We start from the raw sequence: 15617 nt of genomic DNA, 5'->3' as shown, positions 1-15617 counted from the left end.
GATATTCATGTATATCAGCTAACTGCCAGTGTACGTTCTGTCAAAATCGGTTCAGCCATTTCAGTGATTAGTCGGAATAGGCAGACAAAAATTGAAAAAAATATAATATGGTAAATTTGGTATATTCATTAGCGTTTACTAAGAGGCGGTTATTTTAATATTGCAAATAGACGATTATAGATTTATTTTTATTTATTTGTATAGATAATGACATATTGTAAAGCAACAAACAGTGTCTCTGGTATTGCGCTAGATTTTTATTTTCAAAATCTAGGGTGAAAACATAGAACCATTGGTAACCACTGGAAGAATTCTTAATTTATTACATCGTTAAATTTATAAAATTAAAAATCGCATATATCATAAAACAAATAACCCAAAAATAAACATAAGACCTTTATTCCTATTCAATTCCAAATGACAGATAAATTAATAACAAAAAATAACAATAGGTAACATTAATCGGTATCCATTTCCAAGACATCTGACAAGTCCATAGTGTTGCCAGAAGAGCATGAAAAACTGGAACAAACTGTAGTGATGGACTCTGAACGATAACGCCTGTAAACGAATTTGAGTAAAAAATTAAAATTAAGCGGACGCATCCATTTAGAGTATCGGCCAGTGCCAGTATAATCGTCTTGGGAGACGACCGACTTCGAAAAAGCCTGATATGCAGCAGACTTAAAACTTATACAGTGTATGACGTATATTCTATCCCCTATAAGAATTATTTACGATATTATACCCAAATGTTCTATTTTGACGATACAAGCATTTCGTAATAGTGTTACGTATGAAACAGTGAAACGGTTTACAGTACCCGGCGATACATATTGAACATCGCCTTTGAAAAGAGACAATCGGCTGTTTTCAGCTTCGTAGAGCGTTATCTTTGTCGCACGAAATACGACTGAGAAAACGTCACATAGGTAGTATGGGACAGAGATAATGCTCTACGAAGCCGAAGTTCGCCGATTGTCTCTTTCCAAAAGTCGATGTGCAATATTTATCGCCGGGTACTTTACTGTACAGAACAGTATTTCATTTCATTTCATCTCATTTCATTTCATTTAGGATATGGAACTTCTCTCCACTACTTAGGTATATATGAGAGGGCTAGACTAATAATGCAGGAGGCGGGATCTGACTTTAGCTAAGAAACTTTGAACAACCACATTGTGTAGTTGTCCCATTCGTCATCAAGAACGCTGCAGCAACGGGAGACGCGCATCAATTTCCCTTTTGTGATTATTACCGTGAATTTTGTGTATATAGCAGTTGCAGCAAATGCTTGCCTAAAGAGCCCTCGAGCTTTGATAAGTACAAAACGTATTTTAGTGAACTCTCCCAGCAGTGAAGTCAAAAAAAAAATCTTTACTAGCACACGATATGGAACATCCATGTGGTTAACTTCACGAAATAGTGATTCATTCGGTTAAAGTTGTTTTAAAGCAAAATGGGTTTCTAATGTCAAAATAATTTGACAATATGTCTTAAATTACTATTAATAATATTTAAATAGCTGCAATTAAGTTAATAAAACCTTCGGCGAGTGTTTCTTGCCGTTTTTCTAACGTTATTCTTCCCTGTTTTAAATTTGCTTTTCTTTTTCTCGTCTTTGATTTCAGAGTCGCCTCTTTCGCTGCAACTCTCTTCGATTCGTCTTTTCAATCGTTCCCTGTATATTTCGCAAGAGTCCCTCGGAACTACTCTCCATAGTGTAGGACATTTAGGAAGTTGATATTTCTGAAAGTTTATAATTGTTGAAATATAATTTTAGATTATAAATTTGCAATTCAATTTAAGTTATATACACATTGCCACATTTTGTTCGTTACTAAAATACAAAAAAACTATGATTTTTAATTATGTATTATTGTTAATAATAAAATGTTATTAAAACAGAAACTAAACGTTTTACCCTTTTCTTTTTCACTATACCGTTTTTAGATTTTTTACACATTTTAATTACTTCATTTCGGAAAGCACGTTTTTATAAAAATGTATTTGTTTGTTAATTTTGACAAATTAAACGCCATAAAGACGTTTGTAGTAACAAATTTCAAAGGGTTAATTATATTTAAAAACATGTTATAATAATTTATAAGAAAAATCTTAATTTAATATGGTTTTTGTTAATATGTTGGAATATTAAGTTAATTAAGCACAAAATTAAATATAATATTTTTATTAATTTATAAATGTTGTAATTTTTTTTTAATTTTCGTAACCTTGTTTTGTAAACGGAAATGGAATATTGGAACGCAATAATTGTCATCATATGACTAAAGACGTACAGAGGTACCAACTAAACGAGCAAGTCCTCCATTTTTGGGCAGCTGATATTTGTTTTAGAATTTGTTTCGACGAATTTTATTGCGAACTGTACCAAAATGGGCGCTTCTTTCGTCCCCATCACTGTTTTCACCGTCCTGTGGGGTATAGTGGGCATCGTGTGCCCCATTTTCGCTCCTAAAGGACCTAACAGAGGGCAAGTATTACTCTTTTCCTTGAATTGCAAAAGACGTTTTTTACTAGTTTTTCCTTATTAAAATGAATAATTATTGTATTCCAGGATCATCCAAGTGGTGCTGATGTTAACGGCTGCAACCTGTTGGTTGTTGTAAGTATATTTCTTCATTAATACCACTCTCACACTGATAAATTTTCTACTACGAAAGATTGATGAAATTTAATCGTATTACATCTAAAATTATTTGTAAATTGATATGAAAAGTTATTGCCCTGTTAATATATTGATGGATACATTTTAGAATCTAATAAGTCTACAAAGATATCTCTAAGCCTTAGCGTTTTTATCAGGAGATAATTATGTACACAAAATTAGTTATTTGAATAAGAATTACATAGGCATATGATCTAATATGGATAATAATATACTAAATAATCCATGTACATAAAGGCTTACAATTGCTAAAGAAAAAACCTCATTCGAGAATTAAAATTAGTAGATGAATTATGAAATAGGCCTTCACAATACTGGTATTTTGAAATAAAATTCTAGATTGAGGAATTCCATTTAATTTGATCAATAAACATTTTTTCCTATTTGCAATGAATCAGAAGACTATAATTATTTTTTTTTAATTAAAAACCATTGTTAGTGCTCTGTGGCATATAAGACTTCCAAAACTACATGGAGATTTTGAAATTTCGACTATGAATGAACAGATTGAAAACTCCTGTAAAGCATATGAAAAATGGCTCAGATTTGAAAAAAATAGGCAAAGGGAACTCGGCAAGGCCATATGGTTACATCTTCAATAAACATTTAAATAATCTGGAACACATTGTTCCCAATGTATTGAATTAAATTTATATAACCCATGTCAGCTGCTGTGAAATTGGAACAAATTTTTAGCGTGAATAATAATTTATTATTCCACCATAACATTAGCAAAATCCAAACACCGATTGTAATTAACTAACCGGTGTCTTTAGTATTGTTAGGTGTGCTGCCATATACTTGTGCCATTATATCTAACTTAGACATACATATTTTACACTTTTGTTTAAATCTCATTAAATATGATGTTTATAAACAAAATTTAGAGTTTCTAACTAGTTTGAACTATCAAGAAGCTTAGCCACCACTTATATAAACCAACTCTGCTTACAAACAATATAATAGAGTAATATTACTGATAAAAAGTATTTTGGAGTGTCTAATCAAATGCCTGGCACTATAGTAAATTATAGATATTGATCACAATAAGGTGGACATCAACATCTGTTTATTTTTTTTTTATTCATTCAAATCTGTTTTGTGCAATGCATAAGAAGTTTTTGTTTGAGTCCATAGAAACCCACTGAATGTATTGGCCATATGGTTGACATGATTGGCAGGTGGGTAGGAGATTGAAAGGTATTATGGTATGCAGAGGATGCTGCTGCCCATCCTCTGGAAACTTGTTTGTGAGCAATATCAATCATATATATTAGGGGGACCGAGAAATGATTAAATTTAGATAAAGACAGAGCTCTGCTTGCGATAAAAACTTATATAACTTTATACATGTCTTGGATGAACATCTGAAATACCAAATGTAATTTTTGAAGTGATTTTTTTAGTGATTGATAAATACATTTAGCTGAGAAATAGATACGTTTAGTCTAGATCTTTTACAGCAAATAAGTTTGAGGTGTACTGCAAAGATCTCTTGATGCGATACATTATTTCATATATATTAGACCGGAAAGTAATGTCGCTTTAAGTTAAATTCACACAACATTTTTAACAAGTTTTTATTTCTAATCAACAATATATTTACCTTTGTTAGCTACAGTTTTTTGCCGTCTAATATACAAATGTTCAATGCCGGAGAGGTAATAAATCAATTGTTTTTTTTCTGTAAAATATGTTGGCAGAAACAACATTATTTTCCGGTCTCCATAATAATTATATCACAATGGACTGCAAGTTTTAGTCCTCTACTGTTGACCTAACACTGCTCGTGTAGGGAGTGCCTAAAAGAAGATGCATTAAAAAATCACAAAAGAACTTCAGGAGTAGTAGTTTGTGCCATAAAAAAGTTTTAAGTGCATATAAAAATTTCTCAAATTGAAATTTTTTCAGTGACTTCATCAATTGTTGTTTTGATTGAAATGTTCATAAATGCCAATAAAAGAGGTTTAATTGTATGGTAAATCAAATATAACTATGTATATTAAGTTTCAATTTGATAGATATTATTACAGTACCTGGCAATAAATATTGCACTTCGACCTTTGGAAAGAGACAATCGGCTAATTTCAGGTTTGTAGAGCGTTATCTCTGTCGCACGGCTGACAAAACGTCAAATAGGTGGTGTGGGACAGAGATAATGCTCTACAAAGCCGAAATTAGTCGATTGTCTCTTCCCAAATGTCGATGTGCAATATTTATCACTAGGTACTGTCTAACTGTATGTATGAAAATATGTGAAACAGAAATAGGGATTCATTTACCTTTATTTCTGTTTCTTATATTTTCTTATAGGTTTCGTAATACTTCATAGGCCAGCCAAACCTAAATGACAATTATATTTGAAGTTAATTTTAAAATAGCCCATGTTACTTTTTGTCTTTGTATATTTAATAATATTATAATAAATAATTTCAGCTGGCTGTGTGCATATATGGCGCAGATGAACCCTCTGATTGGGCCTAGACTGAACAACGACACACTCATCTGGATCGCTCACACATGGGTAAGCTTTTGTCATGTTTTATTAAAAAAAAAATTCAAAATTATGTGTCAAAAAGTGGTTCTAAACTTAAATAATATCATCTTATCAATGAGCTATAAATTTAAAATCTTTTATAAGATATGTGTGATAAATGAACTTGCAACACTGAAATTTTGTCTTAACCCTTAACTTGGCAGATTTTTTTTTTAATATTACCTTAATATTCATACCACTTGACTTTTAAGACCCAAAGATATCAACAGAAAAAACTGAACAAGCATTCAAAAATTAAGAAATTACCTAAACATTCACATACAAATGATTACTTTGCATTCAAAATTGATGCCACTATTCTTTTTTAATTCTGATGTATCTCTACAGATACATTATCAAAAAAAGGGTTAAAAAAAATAACAAATCCCTCAAGGAAATGGATGTTTATATATATATATATATATATATATATATAATAACAGTACGCAAGATATCTCGGACCTTTCTTTTCTGGCTTTTGAATCAAAAATTAATAACTATTTAACAAAGATATATATACATATATATATATATATATATATATATATTTAAACACTTTAAGTAGTAAGCTACCATTCGCTTGGAACTCTGATCTGCTAAGAGCCAGCAAGAAACACAGTTGCTCTCTTTAAATGTAATGTTTTATGTGTACATTATAATATCAATCATAATACCATCAACAAACAGAGTTTTACTTAGTCACATTGATTAACCAAAAACTCTTAAATGATATACATATATATATATATATATATATATATATACACACATATATATACACTTTCATGATTATTATTTTAGCTGGACATAGAGGTCTCATATATATATAATTCTCGCGTCATTGTTAGAAACTAAACTTAAAAACTTCTTTGACTTGGTTTCATATATTTTCAATTTCTTTTTTTATCAATGAATCACTAACAGCACTGAAGTCTTATTTAGTTAAATGTGACGATTTTCTATATCATAGATAGTCGTTTTACCATTTCCTCTATAATTTCAAGGATGGGGTAACTCTAGCTGTAGATCTTGATGTAGATGCATTTAAGTTTATGGACCCTTTCGCTCTGTGAACTCGGTTTAGATGAAGCTGTGAAAGCCTTAGGGTTATAAGGAACAACTTTTACAGAGAAAATGCAATGTACATAGATGCAATTGCTAATTACACTATTTTTTAATCTTAAGAATTGTTCTCATTGTTGAAGTTGCCAAATTAAATGTCGCACTAATTTGAGGTTGTTGTTCGAAAGAATCTTATCTTATTATTTTCTGTATTATCTCCTGCATTTTGTTTACAGTGTAATGCTTATCTTCGTTTTAATTGTTATTATATTATATTATTTAATACTTACAATAATGTCAATAAATGTTTTAAATTATAAAATTGCACCACCACATTAAATAAGAAACAATATCATACTGTGTTGAATATACAGTACTTACCCACAATTTTGGGGATTCCCTAGGAAATGGAAGACAACTTAAATGAAACAGTGTTATGCAAGGTTATATTTATTTATTTAATATTCTCTATTGTATATGCTAGGATACATTTAAATAGTTTCGGAATAATAAACAAAAGAGTACAATGGGCGGTCTTATCACACGAGGCAATCTCTTACATTCAACCATAGTATGGAAAAGGTAGAAGTATAAATAATGGGTAGTTAACATGTACAAAACATACATATATATGTGTATAACATATACACTATATTAAATAAAGTATAATACATATTATAAATGTGATACAATAATAAATAAAAATAAAGAACTGATATGGATCGCACTTGCCTCAGAAAGAATAAAGAAACATAACTTACTGTATTCCATAAAAATATATTGTGGCCATGTTTTATGCTTATAAAATATTGCTCTAAATGAAACAAATATTTGTAACAATCACCATCATTAGATGATCAAATTCAATAAAAATATTTCCTAGCTTACCTCTATTTCGAGATATCAATTTCCCTACCGAATTTTAGTAAGTTTGAGTGTTATGGTTCCAGAATAATTACATAGCTGGATATATATATATATATATATAGTTTTTCTGTATAGATCTTATATCTGTAGATAAATTTAAAAGTTTTTACATACATTCATCACCATGTATATAGTGATCACTTTAAAATATTTTTTTTTATTGGAATGCCACAGGCCAATTACTTCTGTACAAAGCTGTAATGACTGACTGACTCTGCAATGACAGATAGTAAACAATAATTAAATTTTATATGTAGTAATATGAATTTTGAAAACATTTTAGGGTATGTTATAGAGTGTACAGTAAAATTGTCAGCAAATGATCTAAACATTCATCCTGTAGTATATTTTCAATGGGAGAGCTATTTTTGGTATCTCTATTAGATCGATATATAGACAGTTATAACTTACATTTTACGATGTGAAATGTATTTATAAGTATATTTTTGATTTTAACTTGACGATGATATATGGGACACCTTGTATATACTTCATTTATTTTTTTTATATTCTTTCCCCGACTTGATTTCGGAACAGAGATATACACCATACTACTTTCACTCTCCCATCCTTTACAATTTCTCTATTTATTCCCTTTTTCATCCTTCATATTTTCTGTCATCCAGCATACATTAAAAAACAGCATTCATGAATAAAAAGAATATAAATGAATAAATAATATACAGAGCAAATGTTAAAGAGCGAAAAAAGAGAAAGAGACTGTACAAAAATAAAAAGAAAACTGAAAAAATTATTGCCCCAACAAAATAGGGAGTGGAATGGAAGGTCCTAAATAGCAAGAACAAAAAAGAAAAATAAAACATACAGCATTCACCCACATTAAATTTACACATCGTCATTGCTTATTACACGATTTTGTTTTGCCTAATTACCTCACCGACCACCCTGCATCAAAACCACCAGAAAGTGTGGCTGCTCTTCTCCCCATTTCCAATTTGCAAGCCACTCTTAACCCTTAACATTAAATAAACATAAAATAAACTATAAATAAAGTAACATAAAATATATACTTCATAGGTACTTTTATAAATAATGTAAATGTTTTGATATTATAAGATAGTATGGTGTTAGTAAATAGGTACTATCAATGTATGTGTTGAGATCCACTATCGTGGACCCCATTTTCATTTCATGGACCCCCAATTTTTTTTTCGCTAACATAGACCCCTTGCAGGTTGTCTTAGACCCCTAGGGGTCGATATAGACCACTTTGGGAATCACTGATCTAGACCCTCAAGCAAACACAGTAATATTAAAAAAATCACTTTCGTAAATTAGGCTACTAATGGTTAAGTCCTCCGTATACGAGACAGCAAGTAATTACTTGCACCGCTGTCTGGTCCACCTCTGGGTCAAAGATGCACAGACTCCCTTTGAGCTTAAACCTATAAAGGTACTCTGTGAATCTCCCATATATTCTTGATTATGGTGTATTTGATGTAAAGACTGGTATTGTACTTGCAATTTCAAATGGTAGTGAGGTAAGACACAAAGGGGAGAGCTGATGGCCGCTAAAGCCTTAAAGTCCAGTTACAAAATGGATAAGACCTTGTTAAGGTTGTAGATGCTGAATGCAGGCATCTAACTAGTCTAATGTGAAATCTATGGAGGGGGCTGGTGAACACGGTGTCCTTGGGTTTGAAATTACGGTGATGGTGAAAGATTTCTCCAATTATTATCTTTATCAATCCTACCATGCCTTCATTGATGTCTACCAGTATCTAGGCATCATAATTTTGGTTATACCCATATATATATATATAAGAGTATAACCAAAATTATGTTTAATAATATTTTTTATACCCTTATACATATAAGGGTATAACCAAAATTGTTTAATTACATAATATGAAAATAATACTTTTGGACAATTTTAACCTCTGTAATGAACTTATTTTCATAATTCTCGTATTATTTTAACTCGACCAAAAGGTTATATATATATATATCGTTGTATCTAGCGAGCATGTTCCACCTGATTGCCAGGGCCCTACGTTCTCTCTCTCTCTCTCGATGTCTGCATCTTCTTTCAAGTTCTATGTTAGTATATGTCCGAGATACATGAAACTGCTTACAACACAAACTGGTGTCTCGTAAATATACACTGGCTGGTTATAAAAACATAAAATTTCCCTCATGTTTACATTATTAAAAGTATAATTTATTTTTTTTCGTATGATTTTTTAAAATTCGCTAACTTAATGGCCCACAATTTTAAAATCATGTCGGTTAGTATGCAAAGCGCTTTACACTCTGGCATCGGAGTGATAATCAAAGCTGCCAACACGCGCTATCTATTTATGTCGAACCTTCACGTGACTCTATTTACTAGGGTGACAATAAATATTTTTTGCCTCGGACTTTTAACAGCTGATTTGTTTGACCTTCGATAGGGCGAAGATTTTGTTTATAATTTCCGTAATCTCGTGTGTGTATAAGTTTTAGAATAAAATTCGGGACATATGGACTTGTCCGCGGAGAAAAAGAGTAATTGGTTATAGCTGTAAAAGCTTAAAATGTTTGGATATATAGCTTATTTGTAATTAATTAATTTATTGTTCACTATATAAAGACGGATATAGAAATAAATAACGGAATGTTGACAGATCCTAAACGGCACAATTAGGGTAACACAAAAAAAGGTAGATTTTTTTTAAAGTCATCTATGTCACTGGTTGATAGATTTATATCTATCCCTTTCTTCAGCACGTAAGAACTAGTCGTTCTGTAGCGTCGTACAACAGGATGAACCACCGATTTCGATACACCGAATACAACCGAACTTATATTAATGTGAAGCGAAAAAACAATGTAAATAAACAGAAATAAAATTACAAAATGTTAATGTGTAACGAGAGAGGAATAAAAGGTCACAGAGCGAAAGAGAATGAAATAAGAAATGTGGAAGAAAACCGAATGAAAGATCTTAAGATGTATAAATGAAGAGTAAGAAAATAAAAAAGATCGTGAAAAACTAAATAAATTAAAACAAAAAGTCCTTGTCCCACACCAGATAGGGGGTACGAGAGGCTCCCAATAGCGGGGGCCATTAAAAAAAAAAAACAACTGAACTGTAGGTACGCTCCTCATGGTTACTGCTCCAGCTACTGAAGCTGCTGGTGAATCACTCATTTTGTATCAAAACTATATGCAACATATTTCACCGCACTTGAAAAGTGTGAAATTGTTAAGTATGTTATTTCTTAAGAGAGTAATTACACGTTAATTAAAACTAGTTCTCAAGATTTAACAAAAACTTTAAAAAAATCAACCTTTTTTGTGTTCACTTAATTGTGCTGATGTGTATAGAAAAGTCAATTTAAAAATTCGTATTAATACATATTAACATACATCGTAATTAGAACAGCCTATATATTTATCTACAATAGTCCAAAACCGAAACCCACTCTCCAAATGAAGCCATGCTACAGGATGATTGATTATAAGTATAAATAGCTTTAAAGGGGTGAATATATAGATCATTTTATGTCAATTATTGTACCGAACACCCTCTAGTCTATCTTAAAACGTTTTCAAAAATTCGTATAACTAACTACATATTAAAATGAATTATTGTTTACTATCTGTCGTTGCAGAATGTACTGCCAGAAGTTACTGGCGTCGTATTCCAATAAAGAAATGAATGTAACATATTTCTGAGTAATAACTTTACACGAAGTAAGAAAAGGACCAATATTTAGCCACTTCCGCACATGCAGTGGTAGTCGTGCAACAGAGTGCACCGCCCGCCAGCCCGCTGATAAATGCGCATGCGGTAAACAATGCGAATTACACAATTACCACCGCTAAATCACTCAACACGTGATTCACCCTTCCACGGGGCATCTTCAGGAGTTGTTACACTGATTAGTACCAAACACAGTCACTATGGTCCTTTTCTTACTTAGGATGGACTTCCGCAAAATAACGCCTGATTCCATTAAATGTTTTTTGTTGACGAATGTGTTACACATACATCCCTTTAAAACTTTTACACCTATAACCAATCATCCTGTATACAACTTGGGAGTTGTTACATATTTTTGTTAGATTTTTATTAATTTATCAATTTCTTGGTCGTTTATGCATGTCCCGTATTTATTCATTAGTCGATGGTCACCACACACGTGACCGTCAAATGCGAGTATTCTACATATATATATATATATATATATATATATATATATATATGTAAACGTAATAGGATAAAAAGATGTGCGAAAAATGTCGTGTGTAAATAAGAAGAAATGCGGAACTTTTAAGACGTCTTATATCAGATGACCCTTGTAGTTCATGTTTGTGTGTAAGTCTGTTTGAAAATCAGTATACAGGATGATTAGTTATAGATATAAACGTTATATAAGAGGTGAAATTATATTTCGTTATCACATAGTAGCTTTTAATTTTCTTTATGCGATGTACACAGGCCGCGTAAAAAAAGTCTCATGTGAAAAATTAACTAAATTCTTATGAAATAACTTGATATTACGTAAAAATATATCCAGTTATCCCTTGTAGTCTCACAATAAGATGTAACAAAATCGTAAGAGCGAGTATGGTTTTGCCGGAAAAATGTTCGATAAGTTTCTAGTCATGCAACACTGGTTGCTTTCTTATCACAATAATCTATTTTAAACAATCTATCACAAAATAAGACAATTTGACTCGAAAAAGACTAAAAATCCATTGCAGTGAAGAATCTGGCAGAAATGTACACATGAATATCGCATTGCAGTCTTATTGATGACGGTCAATATTAAATTTCGCACGAATGACATCGTAAAAGATATTACTCCCAAAAACCCTTTAATTTTAATTCCAAATTAATCTTTTTTCCGTAACAACTCACTTAATTATCAGTAATATATAAACAGAAATTAATTACATGGGTGTATAATAAAATAAATACATTTAAAAAACTTTTAAGTTAAACGGTTTTTTGATACCCATATTGTGGTGGTTGTGGAAAAATATGTACCTAGTCCGCCATATTGGACCGGCGTTCATCTTGAATTTTAAATTTTGACATAATCGTCGTGTTTTACTAGTGTAGCCCTTTCATTTGATACCCATATTGAGGGGGTTAAGGAAAAATACGTAATCCGCTATTTTGTATCGGCGGCCATCTTAGATTTATAATGTTATTGGTTTTATTATATTGTATTGTCATCTAAATTAAACGTGTGTAACAAATTTCAGATCAATCTGACAACGGGAAGGTGCTTAAATTTCAATTTCTAATTTTGACACAAATAAACAAATTCCGTACGGGTCGAACTAAATAAAACAGTTTAAATAGCTTTGATTTGATATATAAATTACCCTTGTAGGTTGAACATGAAGGAAGTTATTAAAGAAATTTGGTTTTTTGTTTCTCCTGTAATGTTTTATTTCAGGAGATCTTAATGGCAGCGTTCGCGTGTCCTTGACACGGATGCCTTGATCCTCGCGGGCCGCAAGCTAAATTTAAATGGACAGCCGCCATTTGCACGGAGCACAGATTAAATATATATTTATTCTTTTTACTTTTACGGCTTTAAATGTGTTAAATAAGAACACGTATTCTTGATATATTAAAACAAATGTATATATAGGTTGATTGATTATATGTATGAACATATTTCAAATTACACTGTATAGTTTTAACATTTTTTTTATTTCAATGCGACCGGCCAATGACTTCTATCAGTACAAAGTTTACAGATACAGATAATAAACAATAAATAATTTTATATATTTCAATAAGAATTAAAAAAAAAGATTTTACTTACTATACTATCATTACATTATTATTTTCGAAATCATCGATTTTTATATAGGTTTAACCATACATTATTTTATTGGCCCCTTTAAAGCTTTAACATTTATAAATAATCATTCTACTGTATAGTGATTTATCTCGTACAATATACACATGTATTACTCCCTACTTGTCCTGTTTCTATTGTTATTTGTAAGAAATTTTCTCGAGTGATAACTGCCTATTGTAGTTCATCATCATAAGGCATAGGCTTCCCGCAATGATCACCATGATGACCCTGCGCTACCGGCATCTAGAAAATTCCCGCGACCTTGACTGATTCTTCGGTCCACCTAGTGAAGGCTTTTTGGTCTCAACGTCCATACATTGCACGAGCCATGTGTGGGGGACAGGCACTACCACTTGGACCAGGCAATTCTTCGAGCTACGTCAGTGATCTTGGTTCTGCTGATCTCTTAATTTTTTATTCTACTCTCTGTGACCTTGAAACTCCTCATGAGATCCGGCGTGGGCGACCACGTCTCGGATCCATATGTCATCACCGGCATCATACATTGTTCATTGGTCGCTATGCAACGTCAATCGACACGTGGTCGCCGTCAGTTACAACAGCGATGTGCACTTTATGCTGTTACGTTTTTAAAAATAAATAAATAAATGTTATATTTATATATAGACTCTGTGTTTGGCACTAATCGGTGTAACATAACTGAAGATATCCCGTGATGGGGTGAAACACATGTTGAGTGATTTAACGGTGGCAGTTGTGTGATTCGCATTGTTTGTCGCATACGCATTTATCAGCGGGCCGGCGGGCGGTGCACTTTGTTGCACGACTACCGCTGCATGTGCGGAAGTGGAAAAATATTGGTCCTTTTCCAATAAATGACAGGTGTTCGTTCGTAACTAAACATTATTATTTATTTTCAGGGCAACCCCTACTACAACGGCACCAAGTAATCTGGAGCCAAGAGAGGTTTTGGTCGAATTGTTGCTGCGTGCGATATATAAATATTTAAAAAAAAAATAAAAAAATGTATAAATGTTTTTTCCTTTAGCATTCGAGGATTTAATAAAAGTTAATCATTTCATTTTAAAATATAATACAAAAGTCCTAAATTTTATATTTAATTTATAAAGGTGCTAAATTATTTAATTGGGATTTTGTGTATTTAATCTGTGAACCAATTGTTATATATACTCTGTTGCATTTCCCGCCATAAGTTATGTCATTCCATTCTATGTGAAATTTGTTTTAAATACAAATTGACGTTTTACATGTAAGTATTATTATCTATGCAAAACGTTTAACTGTAGATAATTTAATTGAATAAATATAGAGAATAATGTGTGTTTCATTTATATATCTAACAAAGGGTGAATGAACTGTGGTGTATTGCAAAAATATATTTGCAGCATGCGTTTAATTAAGAAGTGTGACTTGTCCGTAGGCGAATACATTTTGTTTTTAGCAAAAATTGGTTTATGTTAGAAATTTACTCTGGAAAGGTATTTAAATTATTTAAATATATATGATTATATTTCAAATTGAACTAGTCAGTATATACTATGGCTGAACTATGTCCACACTAGCTGTAATAGATTTCCAAAAGGACCGGCTAGAAGTCTATATCTAATAACCTTTCGACTTTAACAAGATCGTCTGTCCACATTGTGAGTAGAAGTCCAACGCTGCGCTTGCGCACCTGTGTCCCCCGCTTCAGACCCTCAGAAATGGTTGTTCCGTACGGAATGGTTCAAGCGACAGCTGTGAAACTTTCGCTTTGAATGTGTGACGATTTCTGATCATCCTAACATCGAGGAGGAGCGCGTTCCAGAGAAAAATAGACTATGTGACGAAGGACATCTTAAGTTAATCATCAAAAATTTGAATAATTAAGCTGGGAGGTGATAATGAATCATCTACATAAATCTTTTTTCAGAACTCGGGAAAAAATAAGTGGTTTTTTTTTTATTAGAAATCTCAAAATTTCTCTAGAAATAGCATCATATCACAGCCTGCAAGATGACAACGATTCCTCTAACTAAACAGCACCTTTATACTATAAGTTTAATGTATAATAAATAAACCACAAAGGAATCTTAAAATAGTGATTTTTCTGTAAGCGGCAATGTCGTTTTCTTATACTTCTGATCATTTATTTCAGTCTAGAAAAAAATAACGCGATGTTTGATATATAAATTATTTCAATGCTTCTGTTAGTTAATTAATGATTTAATTTCAATAAATCTGCAATAGACGTTTCCAGGCTGTCATAGATTAAAAAAAAACTAAAAAATGCGTCTCGTATATTTATATAAAATACATAGGAACTCCTTGTTCAACCTATAATTAAAACGTCATTAAATTACTAAGATGACATTGACATTTTTAACCTGTCAGACAGATGTCAAAAAGGTGATGTTCTTTAGTCTGTTGCATAAGTTGTTGACTTAAATATGTGACCCACACCGAGCCGCGACCTTGCGTGAGCTGTTTGAATACGTGCGTAGAACAGCTGGAGTGTTGCCAGCTCGCGTCTTGACTCTGCCCTTTCTTATGTAAGTCAATGTACGAACTATTTTAGACACAATTGTTGCCAGAGTTATACGCAACACAA

General features: G+C 31.9%; 1 protein-coding gene across 1 annotated transcript; it reads left to right on the top strand.

The window, feature by feature from the left end:
• The first annotated feature begins 2295 nt into the window (after positions 1–2295).
• LOC137926294 (V-type proton ATPase subunit e 2-like) lies at positions 2296–14333 on the top strand. Its single transcript, XM_068769893.1, has 4 exons — positions 2296–2494; positions 2579–2626; positions 5126–5213; positions 13927–14333. Exons 1-4 carry the CDS (start codon positions 2397–2399, stop codon positions 13954–13956), a joined length of 264 nt encoding a protein of 87 aa, XP_068625994.1. The 5' UTR covers positions 2296–2396; the 3' UTR covers positions 13957–14333.
• The last annotated feature ends 1284 nt before the right edge of the window (positions 14334–15617 follow it).

The sequence above is a fragment of the Battus philenor genome, unplaced genomic scaffold, assembly GCF_028537555.1.
Source record: "Battus philenor isolate CCGP_79_NKW_IND1 unplaced genomic scaffold, ilBatPhil1.0.hap1 SCAF_29, whole genome shotgun sequence".
Classification (NCBI taxonomy): domain Eukaryota; kingdom Metazoa; phylum Arthropoda; class Insecta; order Lepidoptera; family Papilionidae; genus Battus; species Battus philenor.
This window is presented reverse-complemented; position numbering and strand designations above follow the sequence as displayed.

Coding starts and splice junctions, on each gene's coding strand:
- LOC137926294 (XM_068769893.1), top strand. CDS start 2,397: ATGGGCGCTTCTTTCGTCCCCATCACTGTTTTCACCGTCCTGTGGGGT. Junction 2,627..5,125: donor GCTGCAACCTGTTGGTTGTT/GTAAGTATATTT, acceptor AAATAATTTCAG/CTGGCTGTGTGCATATATGG. Junction 5,214..13,926: donor TCTGGATCGCTCACACATGG/GTAAGCTTTTGT, acceptor ATTTATTTTCAG/GGCAACCCCTACTACAACGG.